The sequence below is a fragment of the Pistacia vera genome, unplaced genomic scaffold (assembly GCF_008641045.1).
Source record: "Pistacia vera cultivar Batoury unplaced genomic scaffold, PisVer_v2 Contig426, whole genome shotgun sequence".
NCBI classification, from domain to species: domain Eukaryota; kingdom Viridiplantae; phylum Streptophyta; class Magnoliopsida; order Sapindales; family Anacardiaceae; genus Pistacia; species Pistacia vera.
In genome coordinates this window covers 633,586-653,523 of record NW_022196253.1, presented here as the reverse complement: position 1 = coordinate 653,523, position 19,938 = coordinate 633,586, and the positions used below count along the sequence as shown (strand labels likewise).

General features: G+C 33.9%; 2 protein-coding genes across 2 annotated transcripts; both read left to right on the top strand.

Annotated features, from left to right (window-relative positions):
• Positions 1-955: 955 nt before the first annotated feature.
• On the top strand, positions 956-1,836 carry LOC116143128 (60S ribosomal protein L12). Its single transcript, XM_031428541.1, has one exon. The coding sequence runs from the start codon at positions 1,088-1,090 to the stop codon at positions 1,586-1,588; it is 501 nt and encodes a 166-aa protein (XP_031284401.1). The 5' UTR covers positions 956-1,087; the 3' UTR covers positions 1,589-1,836.
• Positions 1,837-18,090: 16,254 nt separating this feature from the next.
• Positions 18,091-19,573, top strand: LOC116143115 (aquaporin PIP2-2-like). The gene is made up of 4 exons (XM_031428526.1): positions 18,091-18,490; positions 18,584-18,879; positions 18,966-19,106; positions 19,206-19,573. Exons 1-4 carry the CDS (start codon positions 18,184-18,186, stop codon positions 19,323-19,325), a joined length of 864 nt encoding a protein of 287 aa, XP_031284386.1. The 5' UTR covers positions 18,091-18,183; the 3' UTR covers positions 19,326-19,573.
• The last annotated feature ends 365 nt before the right edge of the window (positions 19,574-19,938 follow it).

The following is a 19,938-nucleotide window of genomic DNA, read 5'->3' as shown; positions in this document are numbered from 1 at the left end:
GGTCTTTTAGAAATGGTCTTCCACATCTATTAATTAGAGATGTCTAATTAGATACCCCTAAGCGGCCCAATTCAAAGAAACATCTCGGCCCAATAAGCTTTTTTTTTTTTTTTTTTTTGGATATTCTAATACCATGACACCACAACTCACAGAGATTGTCCCTTCAAAGTGGCTTGGGTCCACCGGTATTTAGAAAGAGAGAATAGTATTTCCTCTTGTTTATCTTCCTGTTCGGTTTTAGGTCATTGGTCTATAGAGCATGTTGGATCGTAGGTTGAGATAGATTTCGGCCTTGTTTTACACAAAGGCTTGTGAGAGGATGTTGGTTGAATCTTTGGATTCGAATGAACCTGAAATAAGAGATTGTCATCTATTGATGGGTTTTTATAGTATGAATAATACTACATATACAACATTCTCATATAACATTATATGATAAAAGATGATTGGGTGAAAGTTTAATTTCAATTTAAAATCAACCAATCATATTTTATCATATAATATTGTATAAAAAATACTATATGTGTAGTGTTACTCTTATGGGATGGGATAACGTGTCATCTCTTAATGCGCTTTTAGCAACAGTACCATCTAATCATATAATATTGTATGAAAAATACGTATGTGTAGTGTTACTCTTATGGGATGGGATAACGTGTCATCTCTTTATGCGCTTTTAGCAACAATACCATCTAATATTTTCTCTCTGTTTGTAAAATATTGGAACCTTAGAAGAGGTCAGTGAACCCAAAGAATATTAGTGGGCTCAACTAGCACCATTCAAACATGAAAAACAATTCGAGTTCAGTCCAAACCCTAATTCAATATTCTTAATGATTGAGCCCGTAAAAATTATACTAAATTTGGGCCATAAATCCACATTATCGGCCCAATAAAACCCACTGCAAAATAACCTAAACCCTAAGGACGTAATAGTCATTCCTACTCAACACTGCAAAACCCTAGTTTGCTTATATTCAACCTCAACCCCTTCTCTTAATTTCGCTGCGCCTCCCTTCCCAAGCCCTAACACATATTTTCTCTCCCTTTTTTTCTTCTACCTCTAACAAGCAAAGGAAATCCAAAGATGCCGCCAAAGTTCGATCCATCTCAGGTGGTCGACGTCTTCGTCCGGGTGACCGGAGGTGAGGTCGGAGCTGCGAGTTCACTCGCTCCTAAAATCGGTCCACTCGGTCTCTCCCCCAAGAAGATCGGAGAAGACATCGCAAAGGAAACCGCTAAAGACTGGAAGGGCTTACGTGTCACCGTGAAACTGACCGTACAGAACCGTCAGGCGAAGGTCGCGGTTGTTCCCTCCGCCGCCGCATTGGTCATCAAAGCGTTGAAGGAGCCTGAGAGAGACAGGAAAAAGACAAAGAATATCAAACACAACGGCAACATTACTCTCGATGATGTGATCGAAATCGCTAAGGTTATGAGGCCAAGGTCTATGGCGAAGGATCTGAGTGGAACCGTTAAGGAGATTTTAGGCACATGCGTTTCGGTTGGGTGTACGGTCGATGGGAAAGACCCCAAGGATCTGCAGCAGGAGATTACTGATGGTGATGTGGAGATTCCTCTTGATTAAAGAAGCAGATATTTTGTGAGGGTTTTTTTTTTTATATTTTAGTTTTTTAAGTTTATTTCTCAATATCTGTGTTTTTATTATTATCAGTTTTGGATCTCTATAAGGATTTTAATCGTATCTCCAAATTTCAAGTTTTCAGCGGTAGTGAGTGCTAAATTGGAATCAGGAGATGTAAGATTGAATTTAGTGGTTTTTTTGGATAACATTTGAGACGTAAATTTGATCTTTAAGTTTAAGTTTATAGTGCATTTCCTTAGCAAATGAATGGTGTTTGATTTGTGCTACTTTTTTTTTTTTGGAAGGTTTATATGTTGGTTTGGAATTATGTAGTTGAGTTTTAATTTTAGGATGGCAACCAGGACTTTGAATTAGCTATGGTACGAGAAAAAGCTTTATTGTTAACTGAGAAAACTGGTTTTGTTGAATCGTGTATTGATGTCATATTAACTTACTCCTCATCTTTATTTAATGCATTACCCTCCCTCCCAGTTCAATTTAAGCTCAAACACCCCTTTGCCTCCTCAACCACCACCACACTCCCAGAAAGCCCCATATAGTGCTTAGTTAAACCCCACAACCCGGTAAGTAATAAGCAATTTCAAAAGTCTCTTAGTTCATTTATGGTCCCTAGGTTATTGGATGCAGGTGGCTAATTAGCCAATCACATGTCAGTCGAATGGCTGTTTATTGTGTGAATGGTCAGTAAGCTCACCAACAGCAGAGCTATGGCGTTTTGGTGGCCTTTAATGGTGTGCTAGAACTATGGTTTCACTTTAAGGCCATCAACTACATTCAGTATAATATGTAATAAACTATTATCTTTTCCTTCACTTTTAGTTCTGACTTCGATTATGTTGTTTTATGTTTCTTAGTTTAGGATGAAATGTTTTAGTTATTTCTTTGCCTGTGGTGGCCAATTAACCAGTCTCATATCAGCTGTGATGCTGTTGTTTTGTGTGAATGGTCAGTAAGCCACCAACAGCAATGCTATGTTGTTGGCCTTTAGGGTGAACTCTGAACTCTAGTCTCACTCTGAGGCTCCAACTGCATTCATTACATGTGTAATAAACCATTAACTCTCTGGTTTGGGACTGCTTACATTCATAAGTTATAGTTTGGTTGGGCTTCATCTCAGTAGTGCCACGAAGTTATTAAGTTCAATATTTTAATAATATTTTGGTTGAGTAATCCAAGTTTACATTCAGGGAAGCAGGACAGATCATGTAATTGGCTCTTTAATGCTGCATGACTACAGGGGCTTGTGTTTGTGTTCATCCTTGATTGGAGATGATCATGATTGTTTTATGCATCATGTGATCATTTGATGGTTTGATTTGTACATGTTTGGCTGTTAATTCCAATTTGACTTGAATTAGTTTTTATTTCAGATCAAAATGTTAATGTACTTGTTTGTCCGGTTAGGGATGCCTAATAAGCTGCATTAATATTAGGTTATAGGTTGTGTTGCACTAAAACCTGTTTGAGGCCTGTATTTTATGGTTTGTGATGTAGTGGTAGTCGATTTAATTTAGGGCAACACAGAAATAATGGTTTCCATTTAAAGTAGTTATATCCTAAACCTTAGGGGTATTTCCTTTACTATTGTAAAAGGGTTGCTTAGATTTAATTTTATGCATTATTAGAGTTCAAGGTGACAGTTCCTGAAATGTTTGTCGATTAATAGCTCAATATTGTATTCTTGGAGTAGTCTTCATTTTTTGGGATTGACTATTAAAACACCATCTCAAGTTTAGAATAAATTAAATAGCCATGAACTTTATCGCTTAAGTGATTTAATACATATCGCTTAAGTGATTTAATAGATATCGCTTAAGAGATAAATTTGTAGATAAACATATATCGCTTAAGCAATAAACTTATATCGCTTAAGCGAATGATCATTTAGTAAAGAGTTTTAAACTTCATGGTTATTTAATTTATTTCAAACTTGAAATAGTATTTTAATTAATTTCTCTCATTTTTTTTATGTGGATTTGTTAAAATGCTCAAGATGTTAAGGAATAAGGATGTTAAAATAGCCCATTGGTTCTCGCTTATTGGGATGGATTTGAATAAATTAAAATTTCAGAGCAGGGAGGATTTAGGTTTGAATATCATGCCCCGAATTATTTTTGGATGGATATAGTAATGATAAGTTTTACTTCTTCCGTTTCACAATAATAGTCGTCCTAAGACTGTTATATTTTTCCAAAATAAAAGAAGTTTGACCAACTCAACCTTTTCTCAAATGGCCTTTGTCTCCTCTCTTTCACTTTTTCTTTAGCTCTCATCTCCTCTCACTCTTTATCTATCTTTGCCCCACGTTCTCTCTCTCTCTCTCTCTCTCTCTCTCTCTTTCAAACATAGGTAAAGAGCAGTTGTGAGAAGAATACGTCATAGATCAAGGGATTAGAGATAAGGTATTACATTGTTCGGTCATGGTAACGAAACAAAATGAAAGAGATGGAGTAGGAGAGAGAAAATGACATAACTATAGATATTAAATTCAATAATACTTTCACACTTGTATATAGTGGGAAAATAAAAAATTTCTCACCTGCAATTTCAGAGGGAGTAGTTAGTGAGAGGTGAGAGAAAATTGATTTATTAAATAATGTACATAGCGTTAAATGGACTATTATTGTGAAATAGGAGTAACACCTAAAACATTATTAGTATTTTTATATTCTCTATAAAATTTCACATCTTGATTGTGTTGTAAATATTGGAGATTATGACACAAATTTTTATAAATAATAATTATAATATTTCCCCCTTTTTGTAATAATAGTTGCTTTAATGTTATGCACATTTTTAATAAATCAATTTTTTTCTTTTCTTATTGACTTTCCTCTCTCAAATTATAGGTGAAATTTTTTTTATTTTTCCGTTACATACAAGTGTGAAAATGTTATTAAATTTAATATTTATATGTTAGGTCATTTTCTCTCTCTTACTCTATCTCTTAGTGACTCCATTTCTTATTGACTTCCATCTCTTTCATTCTGTTTTGTCACTCATCATGGTCGAACAATGTAATATAGTTTCTAATCGTTTGATTTATGACGTACTCTTCTCGGAGCCACTCTTCATCTGTCTTTGAAAGAGAGAGAGAGAGAGGAGACGATGGGCAAAGATAGAGAAAGAGACGAGATGAGATTAGGGTCAGAGAAAAAGTGGAAAAGAGGAGACAGGGGCCATTTGTCAAGAAAGAGAGAGAGTGTTGAGTTGGTCAAGCGTTTTTTATTTTGGAAAAAGATAATAACCTTAAAACGACTATTATTGTGAAATGGAGTGAGTACTATTTTTTATGTTAACTAACAAGATTATAAAATTTACATATCTAAGGTTGTGTTTGTTTTAATATTTTCAACCGTATCATATCTAATACTATTTAAAATATATATTTGTTTTAATATTTTTAAAATTCAATCATATTTTATTCAACTTAAAAAATTTAGATTTTTTTAACCCCCTAGACATGTTAATTTAACTAAACATTCCAACAATAAAAACTTATAAATTGACAAAAATACCTTTATCTATCCACATATTCTTGGCAGTTGGCCACTTTCGTCGGAAGGTGGTCAAAATCTACCAGAATGGATCACAACCGGTTGGATGTAGTCGGTCTTGTGTTGATTTGGCTTTTTCTGGTCAGATCAACCATGGATATGGTTGGAAAAGGCCAAAAGATTTGGCCATTCTGGCCAAATATGTTTGTCAACGACGGCTAAGATATGGTCATCGTTAACGATCAAATTTTTAGTCATAGATCTAGTCGGAAAAGGCAAAATCGACGCACTACCAGTCGATCGTACGCCATTCCAGCGACTTTCGGCCATCGTTTGACGGTGGTGGTCGGTTGTCAGCATTTAATGGATGGGTGGAGGTATTTTTGTTAATTTTAAAACTTTTATTGTAGGGAGTGTTTAGTTAAATTAACAAATGTAAGAGATTAAAAAATAATCTAAATATTTTTAGAAAATATTTTTCAAAAATTTATCAAACACATTTTCAAATTTAAATTATATTCTCGTAATAACAATTCAACTTAAATTTTTCAAAAATACTATTCTAAACACTCTATCAAATACAACCTAATATTTTTTTCCACACTATTATACTTGTAATAAAAAAGGAAGACGTTTATTCTTCTAGCAATATTTTAAAACCCAACTCGGGGTGAAACCTAACAAAGTGGTTGGGTCTCGGGTTGATCGGTTTAATCGAGTTGACCAACGGGTCAAACCGGTGTCTAAAGGCTTGAAATCTAACAAAAATACCCCTGAAAATTAATGTAAGTCTTTATTGGTTTAAAATCTTGAAAAAACATCCTAAACACTACTATTGGTGTGGCAAATAGGGTTTGTTTTCGGCAACGACAACACTCCCATCACCACGAAAACACTCTCCTAAGCCTCTTGACTGAAACCCATCTCACCGTTCCCCTAATTGCTTTTCCAATCGTCGGCAACAACGGGCTTTTTTAGACGACATTTTTTTCACTCATCGGATATCGACACTATTGCATTCATCGGTCATTCTCTTCAAAAACCCTAACATTCAAACTTATGCCATCTTTTAGAATGGATGATAAATATGGGCATTAATATAGGTATGAAACCCAACTCACTCCATTACATCTCCAGATGTATTTTTGTTATATATGTAATTATAAATTTTGTGAAAACCATACATTATTTGATAAGCAAAATTTTGATGAGTGGAGTTGCTTGTGCTAAAATCGCGGGCCGTTAAAACCAATTGTTATAGTTAGGCATCAAATTTCTAAGCAACACATTCCATTAATGTTCCTTAATAAAATTGGATGTGTGTTTAGGCTGAAATGATCTGACTCTTAACTTGTGCGGTCCAAAATTCTATAATTATTTTATGGTATGATATTTTAGGACACTTCAATTTCATTATCTTCCAAGTAGTTGTAACGTTGGACAGGTGGACTCTCACCTCACCGTCAATTGTTTGGTTGACTGCTATTTCCATTATTTCTCTTTATAAAGGTTTCTACTCTGATATTTTTCTCAATCATTCCATTTCTCTTTCTCTGCTGCAACTTCAATACATTAATTCATCTCTCTTCTTTCAAAATCTTGGAGGAAGAGAGAAATTCTTTTCGCATACTGGACGTCAGAGAATTCTTTGTTCGTGCTTCGATGGCGAAGGAAATTAGAAGCTTGCATTCTTGGATGGCTGTAGCTCCAGCTCTTATTACGTACCCATTAAAGACTTCGAATTCTCCCAGTTTGGAGACCATCATTGAAGAGGAGACAGAGGAAGATGATGATGACTCATAATCTTCTCTGCATTATGTTTATGTGTGGGAGTTTCTGTGGGTTCTTATTCTCCTGTTTTGCGTCTAGTTTTTTTATGTGCTGATATATTTGTATATATTGATTTTGTAATGTAGATTTGATTTCTCCTGCAAGTAAAATGATTTATTTCATTTTAGAAATTGTACTTGTCATCTTCTTCATGTTGCAGTCGTCATTCCAAACCCTACGCCTAACTATGTCAAACAAAAACCTTGATTTTTCCAAAAATATTTGGACTTATTTCTAACCAACACAATTACATAAAAATTTGTTGTATACTTTATTTTCAAAATAAAAATCTATGTTATACGGTGATTTCACAAGGCGTGGAGTCTTGACACATGTCCTACGCCTAAGAAATTAGTGCATAAACTCCTGCCATGTATTCTATGACCATGCGTATGCTTGAGCCACGTGTGATATCAAGAAAGGGTGATTTCATCCGTGAGACTGTAGAGTTTGCTAACGGTAAGATTCACTGAGTTGTTATTTTGGTCTCGTGACACTGAAGCGATGACTACTTTATTATTAAATCTTCAATTTGTCACCTTATGAGAGGACCGTTTTATTATTAAATCTTCAATCAAGGTTGTTTGTGAAGCCACGTATCATGAAGTCTATTTCATGAGCAAGATCACTCATGCAATAGAATAAACAGGGGTCTCTTAGCCTAAATTAAGGATCCAAAATTTATTTTCTCAATAACCGAAGATTAATTGTCTATTTTGAGAGCAAATATCATTTATAAATACATCAATAAGATAACAGTGGACATCAAATTTACACTTTATATTTAAATCACTTTAAAAAATGTTTTCGTCTACTATTTTTATTTATTCATCCACATTATCGTTATTATTACTCATTAATTTAATATTATATTTAACAGTCTCATGTAGATACTTTGTGCAAACTCCCCAAAAGGCTCGCATACTTTTAGTTGATGCAAAAAATTGCAACAACAATCTATATTAACCTCAAAACTATATAAAATAACAAAAAATAAATATTTTGAATTGCAATAATGCAATGTTTGATGTTGATTTAGGAGAAGCTATCATACGGTTGATATTGTAATGTTTTCAAATAAGAAATATGTGTAAAATTATTTACATTTGATTCAATAATTATAATCACCTCAATAATGTTTAACGAAGAAAGAAAGAAAAAGCATATCTTAAAATATAAAATATCAACTCAAGTCAATGTCAATGATGTAAGCAAAAATCTGTTCACTACACCGACCTTTCACAAACATCTCACACGTGTACACAGTAACACCGGCCGTGTGTGATCAAATAATCAATAATTTATTTCGCGTTTTTCTCAGTTTCCGCGTGTCCTTCATCTTTGAAATTACTTTCTTTTCACTCCATTCATTCTCCTATAAATTCCCAACTTCACTCCTTTTCTTCTCAAACCACTGAGCACCAGAGATCATCCCTTAATTACCAAATTCCAGGAAAACTTTAATATACCCATTTGACTCGCTTTCTTCTGCATTTGAAAATTAGTCACTGCAATGGCGGAGGAGACTAGATGTTTGAGTGTTTGGATCGAAGTTGCACCTGCCCTTCTCATTTCCCCGGCTAGAATTTGCGCTTGTCCGAGCCTGGAGACGATTGAAGAAGAGGAAGCTGAGGAATATGATGATTAATGAAGACTTGTAAAGTGGGAACTTTAGATCTCTAAGTGTGTTCTGTCTGCTTTTTTGACGATGGTTCACGAGGTTCTGTGATAGATTTTTGATAACATGCCCCTATCATTTTATTTCATGTCGTTGATCAAGTTCTCTTTGCTCCAATACTATTGGAAACGGTAGGTGAAATTAGAAAGATGCTGCTGTAAATCAGTAAAAAATAACTGTAAGTTTGTAATCTCAAAGAAATAGATATAAATAAAAGTAGACTGTATTGTAATAAATATAATTTTTATCTTCATAAAATTGTCCTTATGTAATAATAATTATTAGTATATTGTAAAAAAATATATGTTATATTATATTAAAAGTTTAAGATGAAATAAAATAGTTATTTACAATTGTTTAAAACAATAATTTAAGTTTTAGAATTGTTATCACATCTTTTAACTTGGGTATGTAATAACTCGTTAGATACTTATATAGAGAGATTTTATTATATAGAAAAAATTGTATGATGCTTGTTGACAGATCAAAATAGTACTATTTAATACAAAAATTAATCTAATTTTAAATCAAACAATTACATTCTTCAACAATTGTAGTCTATTTGGCCAATAATTTTATCATTCAAGATGGGGATTAGACTAAAACCCAACCCAACCCACTCACAGGGCTCACTAAGTCAGTCAAGCATTTGAATTTAGCTGTGTTTGACTTATCATATACGATCGCAAATGTAATTCTACTTCTGTAATAGTCAAGATCCAGAAATATAATTAATAGGAATGTCACTAAAATTTCTCACTTTAAAATGATCATAAATTTCTGGTTTCAATTATGTCAAATCAAGCTCTTGGGCATTCATAATAGAATAATGTTATATTTACACCACTTATTACACCATTTTTATTATACTATGATGTGACATATCCTACATTTACACAAAATTTTAATTATTTAAAATTTTTAATATTATAATAAGATAATTATTAGTAAAATGGTGATAGTGTAATGAAAATGATATAATGAGTAGTGTAAATGTAACATTAGTCATTCTTTAATGGGTATCAGGTGTAGAAGTGGTTTTTTTGTTGTAATCTATATTTTTTTCTTTTTAAAGAAATGGCTTAGTCATTTAATAGTGGTAAATAGTATTCGATATTACTTGTATGCCAATTTATAAAAGATTTCTGGGTTTTAAGTAATTCAACAGCTTCAATCATGTAAGTGTTCTTTAAAATTAACCACAACCCAAAAAAAAAAAAAATTTCCTAACCATCACCGAAGATCTCATTTAATTGAAGCCACAAGTAAAAAGAGGAGCATCCAGAATGGCAGAATCAAGATGGGAATCTGATCCAGTTCCACTTCAATCTTCACACGCTTTAAATCTAAGATAAACAAACCTAAAGGCCAAACTTGCACTCCAAAAAGTTTAACAATAAAATATTGAACGTGTCCCGAAGGCAGACCCCCATCAATAATTGCAGAAATTTGTCTTCACCAATCAGCACCGTCCGTCTCCAACTAAACTTGAGCACGTGTACACAGTTGCAGCAGCCATGTGTTAATCGTTTTGATCCGTGTATCTGTTTCTGTCATGTGTCAACCTTATCTTCCAGACTTCCACCACATTCCCCACATGGTATTTTAGCGTTAAGTGGGAAAGTAGGTGAGAAGTTTCTTCAATAGCGTTCTGTATCTTGCCTTTCACTCCATTCTTCAATCTTCAATCCTTTATAAAAGCCGAACCATACTCGTTTCTTTCTCAAACCACAACATCTGAAAAGTTGCTCAAAACCTCTTAAGCAAATCCCAGAAAAGCTCTCCCTTTTTTGATATCAACGGGGCTTGTTATACTTGTTGCGATGGCGAAGGCGATCGGATGCTTGAGTTCTTGGATTGAAGTGGCACCTGCCCTTTTCATTTCCCCAACTAGAACTTCCAATTCTCCAAGTTTGGAGACAATTAAAGAGGAGGAAAGTGAGGAATATGATGATTGATGAAGAGTTGTAAAACGGGGAATTTTTGTTTTTGTATTGATCTGTTTGTTGGTTGAGAACTTGATGATGCTTCCAAGTTGATGGAAGTATCTTGTAAATTGTATGTAATATTCCTGTAGTTGAAATCTAACTTTTTAGTATAATGTTCAAGTTTCTTCATTTCAATGTGGGTAATCTCCTTCAATTTTCTGGGTCCATTTAAAATTTTCTAATCTGGGTTCCTTTAGAATTAGCAACAATGAAATAGGGTAATCTTCTACTTTCTGTACATCAAATCTAGGTAGCGGAATGATTCGTCCATCCCTGGTATATCTTTTTAACTTGAAACTGAATCTGAATGGTTGAGAAAAAATGGGAAATAAAGATACAGAAGTTTATAGCCATTAACCAAGCAAAGTGTTTCAGATTTAACACTGCATTGCTCTGGAAAATGGGAATGAGTTGATAGAATTAACCTTTTGATCAATCTAGAAATTGTTTCGATTCAATTGGTAAAGATGTGGATTGAAAAATATCACATGCTAATTGGTCAAGGAAAGAGCGAATTAAAATTCTTTACTTCAAATGCATAAATACTTATAGAATAGAACTTTCTGGATTCAGAGTCCAGTGAAAGATGCGATCTATTGTGATGTAATATATTATGTATTTGATTAACAAGAACAGAAATTAAGGTTTTTTTTTTTTTTTTTAAAGACACGGGATATTTGATTTAGTTTATATATATTTCAATTAATCTTTTTTAGAACTATCATTGGAGGTCTTTGAGTAAAGTTTACACGTACTTTAATTAATCCATTGGACTCTAAAATTATCGATTAAATAAGAACTCCAAAGATTAATCTTATTAGTTTAAAACTACCGGCCGAATAAGAGCTTAAATGATTATCCTTATTAACAATCGAAGAAGGATTTGAACTCATGAGTTCTGTTACTTGACCACTGAGAGATAGTTAATATAAATGATGTTAATGCTATGTAGTCCAGGACTTATGGGTGTGTTTTTTTTATTATTTTGAGTAGTATTTTCGAAAAAGTTGAGTTTGGTTATTATTAATAAACATAGGGGTTAAAAAAATCTAAATATTTTGAGTTGAATAGAATATGATTGAATTTTGAGAATAGTGAAATAAACATGTATTTTGAATCAGTAATGCTATGGACACCAAATTTATGCACCAAAATTTTTTACCGAACAACATGGCATTCACTAAGACGCAGCCACGTTTGACAAAAAATACTAATTCTGTGAATGGGCGACCGTCTGTCCATATGTTATGGACTACCATTTATCACAAATGGACGATCGTCTACGACAATATCAATGGACTCCTGTCCATATAATATGGACGGATGTCCATTTACTATAGATTGTCGTCCATATAAGATGGACACCCGTCTAGAAAAGTTTAAAAACAAATAATGGATGGGTGTCTATATATAATGGATGGCCATCCGTATAAGATGGACAGTCATCCATACCCAAATTTTAGTTTAATAAAAAAAAATCTTTAAAATTTCAAATTAGAATGTTTAAAAATTTAGGGCTCCCAAAACAATTTTTAAAAAACAAAAGCCTTCTGTCGCCGTTCTTTGTCTTCTTCGTCTTTATCTGCTGTCATTCTTCGTCTTCTTCGTCTTCATTTGTTGCTGTTCTTCGTCTTCATTGTCGATGTCCTAGACTTCAGCACTACATTGTGAGTACTTTTTATCTAGTTTTTCATTTCTCTTTTGCATTGCATTTTTTTTATAAATTTTAAAAAAAATTATAAATTTTAAAAAAAATATTATTTGAGTATGGATGCCAATCCATCTCATTTGGATGGTAGTCCATTGTATATGGATGGCCATCCTCATTAGATGGACTGTCGTCCATACTTGGTACTTTAAAAATCAAATTTTTTTTTCCTTTATTTCATCTAAAATTTTTGTGCTTTAAAAATGAATATTTCATCTAAAATTTTTGACGCTTATTTGTAGAAGCGTCTTAGACAAGCTATATGTTTTTATAAATGAAAAAGAAATTATAAATTAAAAAAAATATTTGAGTATAAATTATATGGACGGCCGTCTATAGTAAAGGGACTCTCGTCCATAATATAAAATGGGAGTCCATTAATATTTTTTAGACTCTCGTCCATTTTTTATGAATGGTCGTCCATAGTATATGGACGAGCGTCCATAATTGTTGGACAATTATTTATTCACAAAATACTTATATTGTGTTCTATGTGTTTGAGTTAGATGCCACATAGATTGGTGTAAAATTTCGACACCAACATTCGGTGTCCCCGTAACATTTTTTATTTTGAATATGATAGAAATAAAGAAACTAAGACAGCCTTATCAAAAATATAATTAAAAAAATATCAGACTTTCATTAGGTAGGTGTCACTTTCAAAAGTCACAACCTTCGAGCAACCGCTATCGGTTTGGGCTTACATCTGGGCTTCCCTTTCCAAAGACTATAGAAGTTGACATTTCTCATTAGCCCTTCCAAACACGCCACTAAACGATCGATATGTTGGACCTTTATTAAGACATTTTTTTACGTGCCTAACGCTAATTGCATACGTAAAATTATTTCAAAAAAATCCAACCCAAATATTTATACTTAGAGTGTTTTCGGGATTGTAATTGATTCTTAAGCTACAATAACAAAAATGTTTGGTAAACGGTTTTTAAAACTGATTAAGTTTGAAATTATAATATAATTAGTTATATAAAAAGATTTTAAGAGATAGTAATATTATTTTTAAAGTTGATTTTATATTGTAAAATGTCAAACATGCCCATATATAGTTATTCAAATTACAAAATAAATTTTAAATTAACATTTAATTCATTAAATAAATAATTTCATAATTTATTTATAAGTTAAAAGGATATAGAGATAGAAGTGGATTGGCAATAGTCAACCACTATTAATTGACGATTGACGCCAATCAAACCACCATTGATCAACAATCAATAGTGGCATGTTGAAGCCATAAACAGTCCATCAAGACTGGCAACTCTTGATCTATCGGAATCAGATGATTCGTTTGGATTCTGAGACTTAATTTTTTTTTTTTGTAGGAGTTGACAAAAGATTCGGCCACCTTTTACGGCCTAAATATGTATTGAAATACCATGAAATCACCAAATTCTAGTAGATCGGGAGTTTTTGAATTATTAATTAATTGATATTTTATTAAATATAAATACATTTTTAATTACTTATTGAAATACAAATTTAGAATTATAAAAATATATTAAGAAATAAAATATCTTTTTTCTAGTTATTATACATATAACAACAAATTCATATAAATCATAAAACTTAGGGATGGGCATGAGCCGGGTCGGGGCCAAGGATTCTTGTCTTCGGCCTCGGCCCGAAAACCCAAGGGGATTTCCCGATCCCGACCTATAGCCCGTTCAAGAAATTTTGAGAATCCCCAAATAAAGCCCGTTCCCCAAACAGGGAATTCAGGGATTCTCTGAATTCTCCGTTTGGGAGTTTTGTGTCTTTATTATCATTTTCTCCAAATTATAATATACCATCCAAAAAGAAATTAAATCTATAATGATTTATTGATTTATTATAATCAATCAAAATATCAAATGATATATTATACATATATAACATATATATTATGTATTAACATATGATTATATTTAATAGCATATTATGTATAATGTATAACATATATATGTTATATACATTATATTTATATACTATATATAATGTATAATTTATAATGTACAATGTATAATGTCAAATGTATACCATATATAATGCATAATGTATAATGTTAAATGTATAACTTTTGTTTCATAACATTAACATATTATGTATAATATATATATATTACAAATATTTATAACGATTTATTATATTTAATCTAATTTTATTTACTACCTATTTGTATATAGTTTCATAAAATACTTACATAATTATAATTTGTTATTGTATAATATATGATTGATTTTCAAATATTAAAATTAATATAGGTATATATGATTGATTTTTAATTATTAAAATAAAATATGTATATATATATATATATATACGGGCCGGGCTGGGGATTTCGGGGCGGGACAAGACCTATCCCAACCTTGGCCTGTCCCCGAATTTCAAGACTAATTTTGGGTCCGATTCTGAATTATTCGAGAAAACTTCGCCCCATTCGGATTGGGGTGGGATGGGTCCCCAACTCCCCATAGGGNATATATATATATACACAAGCCGGCCTGGGGATTTCGGGGCGGGATAAGACCTTTCCCAACCTTAGCCCGTCCCCGAATTTCAAGACTGATTTTGGGTCCGATCTCGAATGATTCGAGAAAATTCTGTCCCATTCGGACTGGAGTGGGATGGGTCCCCAACTCCGCGTAGGGTTGGGTTTTATGTCCATCCCTAACAAAAATCATAACAAATATAAAAAACAACATTTACTAAATACGTTCATAATCATTTTTGAAATTGAAGAAAAACTTATTAAACTCATAATAAGCTATAATAATCTCAAACTAACTCGTACAAAATCCATTGGAAAAGGTTATGATTATAACATGGTATGAAACATCAACACACTCATTTTGTTCTCTTTTCCCATAATCTTCCATGTCCATGTGTATACTTTTGAAGTCGCTTGGAAGTTTCTAGATGATACAGATTGCAGGTTCATTGTATTATTGTACACGTGATCGTACAGACGACGGGTTACCTTACAACTCACCAGAAGCGAAAAGAACAACCGACCAGTTACTTGTGCGTGACACTTGGCAAAATAACAGCCACGAACTATTTTATTCATTATCAAAGTTTGGCCGAGAACATTTTTGTTGTTTCGTAATAAGACAATAATGATTATTCATAGGACCTTGCTACACTTACTGATTAGATTACCGATTTTGCTATATCGACCCACTGCCCAATTATTGACTTCTCAAAATTTATCTCAATTCACCAAAAGTCAGTATGTCAAATCGGTTGTTGACTCGGTAGCTTTAGCATTATTGTTATTCATAAGAGTTGCTTTTAAATAAAAATATTTTGTGATGGGTGGCCGCTGTTTGGACAAAGAAACGTGGCATTATGTGAGTGGTTGGGATAATCAACGGAGGTGGTGCGGTTGGACTGAGTTGGATGGACGGTGGTGGTAAATCAATGACAATGATTATTGGTCGGTTTCATCACCATTGATTGATCAACGTCAGAGCTCACAATAATCTTGTGAAAGGTAGGTCCACAACACCGAGTTGGATATACGTGTCACATTTGCAACCACTTATATGAGAAGTAAAATCCGCTTTTGCTCTTGCTAAGCTATGAAACAAACACATTCCTAATTCTTTCACTATTACACAGAAAAAAGTAGAGAAAAAGATTGTGAAAAATGGAAATCTTTAAATGCATTGAATATGATTTATAAGAATAGTATTTTTAAAAGTTAATTTATAATGTTTCATAAATAATACAAACATGATTTTTTTTTCCATTATTCAATGATTCATAATCATAGTAAGAAAATTGACTTGATTACAAACAAAATTAATTACTTATAACCTTAAGAGGTTGCTATGACAGTCAAGGATGTTTTCTCACTTCTTTTATTTCACGTGTTTAAACTTTGGGGTTACCTATCATAATAACATTGTATTTTTTTTTGTCTTTTGGTCTTGTAGGGTGTTCAATAGACTTTAAAGATTAATTGAGGTGCACGTTAGCTGCCCAGAGACTCTCGTTACCAAAAAAATTAATTACAATATTAGCTAAACACATATGAACATACTTCAATTAGCTAACAAGATCATGACCATTTTCATAGTAGCTTTAAACACTTAATTAAAAAGAGAGAAATCCATTTAATCAAAACTAATAGAAAATGCCCAAATACCCTTTGGGGTGTTTGAATCATATAATATTTTATTATAGGGGTATATTATATTAACGAAAAGAAAAATCATCTTGAAGATTACTAGGAATATTTAGAAAATGTGTTTGGTTGATTCGAATAAATTGGTGAATAATATGTTTGGTTGGGAGGATAAATGAGTAAATATGTTATATAGATTACTAAATTGCTCTCTTTTTTAAATATTAATATAATAGTATTTTTTATTAATATTTTTTGAAATATTCTTTTAACCCCCTACATTTGAAATTTTGCTAAAACACCCCAACCATATAAAAACTTTAATTTGTAGCAAAATCACCCATATCCACCTCAAGACACTATTGACAACCAGCCACCACCGTCGCATGCCACCGCAGTCAACGAAATGGCACACTACTAGCCGTATATGGCCGGCCGTGCACCAGAAAAGTCGAAAATGGCCATGGATCACAAATCCATGGCTGAAAAACGACCAGATCTATGGCCATTTCACGGCCACATCTTTGGTCGTGAAACGGCCATAGAAACGCCAGATCTGACCATTTTAGATCCATGGCCGGAAAAGACCTTACCGGCACATAATCGATTAGATTCTACCGGTTGTGCACCATTATGACGATTGACGCCGGTGGCCGGCGGTGGGAAGTCATGGCCTGCGGTGGTCTTGGGTGGTTGGGGGTATTTTCTTAACTTTTAAACTTTTTTATGGCAGCCAGCCACCACCGTCGCCCGCCACTACAGTTGACGGAATGTCACACTATTGGCCATATATGGTCAGCTGTGCGCCAGAAAAGCCGAAAATGGCCATGGATCCCGAATCCATGGCCGAAAAACTACCAGATCTATGGCCATTTCACGGCCACTTCTTTGGTCGTGAAACGACCATAGAAATGCCAGATCTGATCGTTTCAGATCCATGGCCGGAAAAGGCCTTACCAACACATAATCAATCAGATTCTGCTGGTTGTGCACCATTATGGCGACTGACACCGGTGGCCGGCGGTGGGAAGTCATGGCTTGCGGTGGTCTTGGGTGATTGAGGGTATTTTGTTAACTTTTAAACCTTTTTATGACTGGGGTGTTTTAGCTAATTTTTTAAATGTTGAGGGGCTGGGGTAATTGTTATTTGGTATACATTTGAGAGTAATTGTGTTTGAAATGATTTTTAATTAATGGCAAAATAGGTAGAAAAATCAGATTATCCAGGTAATGTTTTAATAACACCCCCTAACAAGATAATAACATTACCCTCTACATTACTAATAGTAAATACTGTTTACAATAAAAGATTGCTGTTATATTTTATTACCCTCTACATTACTAATAGTAAATACTGTTTGCAATAAAAGATTGCTGTTATATTTTATTACTTACAAACCAAATATAAAAATATTGTAAAATAAAATAATATTATTCCAATATCTTATATAGCCCGCAACCAAACACCTTGACTGGTGACGAGAAGAGTCCTGCTTGATCTTCTTTTACTAGTCTAATCAAATTTGGACACAGTAGCCAAAGTAAGTGGGGTTAAGAAAGTGAAGATAATCCCAATTAGTGAGATGGGGCGGTTACGCTAAGTTTAATTAATACTCACTAATCTTCTCATATCGCCCCATAAATAACCGCCACTTTTCCGCACTTTTCTTCACTCAAAACTTTACTCTTCACTTCCTCCAAAACTTTCTCTGTCTTTCTCTGTTATTTGTGACTCTAGTGCAAGCTAGCCATGGCCAAGGACATTGAGGTAGGTGGGCACAGCGACTTCCATGCAAAGGACTACCACGACCCGCCACCAGCTCCGTTGATCGACGTTGAAGAATTAACCAAGTGGTCATTTTACAGAGCAATCATAGCTGAATTCATTGCCACTCTCTTGTTCTTGTACATAACTGTGTTGACTGTGATTGGTTACAAGAGCCAGACTGACCCCGCCCTTAACACTGATCAATGTGGTGGTGTTGGCCTTCTCGGCATCGCTTGGGCCTTCGGTGGCATGATCTTCATTCTCGTTTACTGCACTGCTGGCATCTCTGGTTAGTCTTCTACCAAAGATTCTAACTTTATCTAATTCATGTTCTTTTCTTTTTAAGTAAATAATGAGAATTGTGTTTGATAAAATTTTTCAGGTGGGCACATTAACCCGGCGGTGACATTTGGGTTGTTCTTGGCGAGAAAAGTGTCACTGGTGCGAGCCATACTGTACATGGCGGCTCAGTGTTTGGGAGCCATTTGTGGTTGTGGGCTAGTTAAGGCATTCCAGAAGGCTTACTATAACAGGTACGGCGGTGGAGCCAACGAGCTGGCTGACGGCTACAGCACCGGAACTGGGTTGGGCGCTGAGATCATTGGAACTTTTGTTCTTGTCTACACTGTTTTCTCTGCAACTGATCCCAAGAGAAACGCAAGGGATTCACATGTTCCCGTATGTATCACATCTCACCTCACAATCAAACATGTTTAATTTTTTAACATAATTCTAATTGATCTTGTTGGTATTTGACTTAAAAGGTCTTGGCACCTCTCCCAATTGGATTTGCTGTGTTCATGGTTCACCTGGCTACCATTCCCGTCACCGGAACTGGAATCAACCCGGCTAGAAGTTTCGGAGCTGCTGTGATTTACAACCAGGAAAAGGCCTGGGATGACCAAGTATGAACTTTTACTTTTACCTCTAAATCAATTTGACTACTATTTTCAGTTTGTTACGTTATCTCTTAATTCTTATGTAAAATTTTGTTTTTGTTGCAGTGGGTATTCTGGGTTGGACCCTTCATTGGTGCTGCTATTGCTGCATTTTATTACCAATTCGTCCTCAGAGCATCTGCTGCTAAATCTATCGGATCCTTCAGGAGCAGCTCCGTCATATAAACAAGTTATGGTGGGGGAGGAATGCATTATCGCTCTTTAAGAGACTAAAGATACCTTGAAAGTCGTACATTATTTATGTAATGCTGGTGAAGATGTCAATCGTGTTGCCTTTTGTATGTCCGGCACTAGTTTTTAATTGTGCCCAAATGTTGTCATCCGCTTTGCTTTTCTTTTTCTTTTTCTATTTGGTGATCATCCCACTCCTTGAATTGATGGTAATAAAAATTAATAGCAAGTGTTTGGTGTTACTTGTTGTGTCAATTACTTTATATTATAACTTTAGTCGGTGTGCTGTGCCCTCAATTTATATATATAACAATCTCATCCCAAAAATTATTATATACTAAAGAATGACAAATCAAATAGGGATGAAAATGAAAGCTGATGTAGCAAAATTTGGCATTAGTGGAGAATTGGGCTAGAGGGTTACCTGGCTACTTTCAGGTTGAAAAGACTTGGTTTTTTGGGGGATTTATTTTTCCTTTTTCTTGGTATTATTACCATTTCTTTTTTCTTCTCCTTTCTACCAATAGCTAGGTTTAATTTACGTGGACTAGAAAAGAGCGAAATATTCTTCGAAGTTTTACTCAGTCTTAATATGTTAGAATGGGTC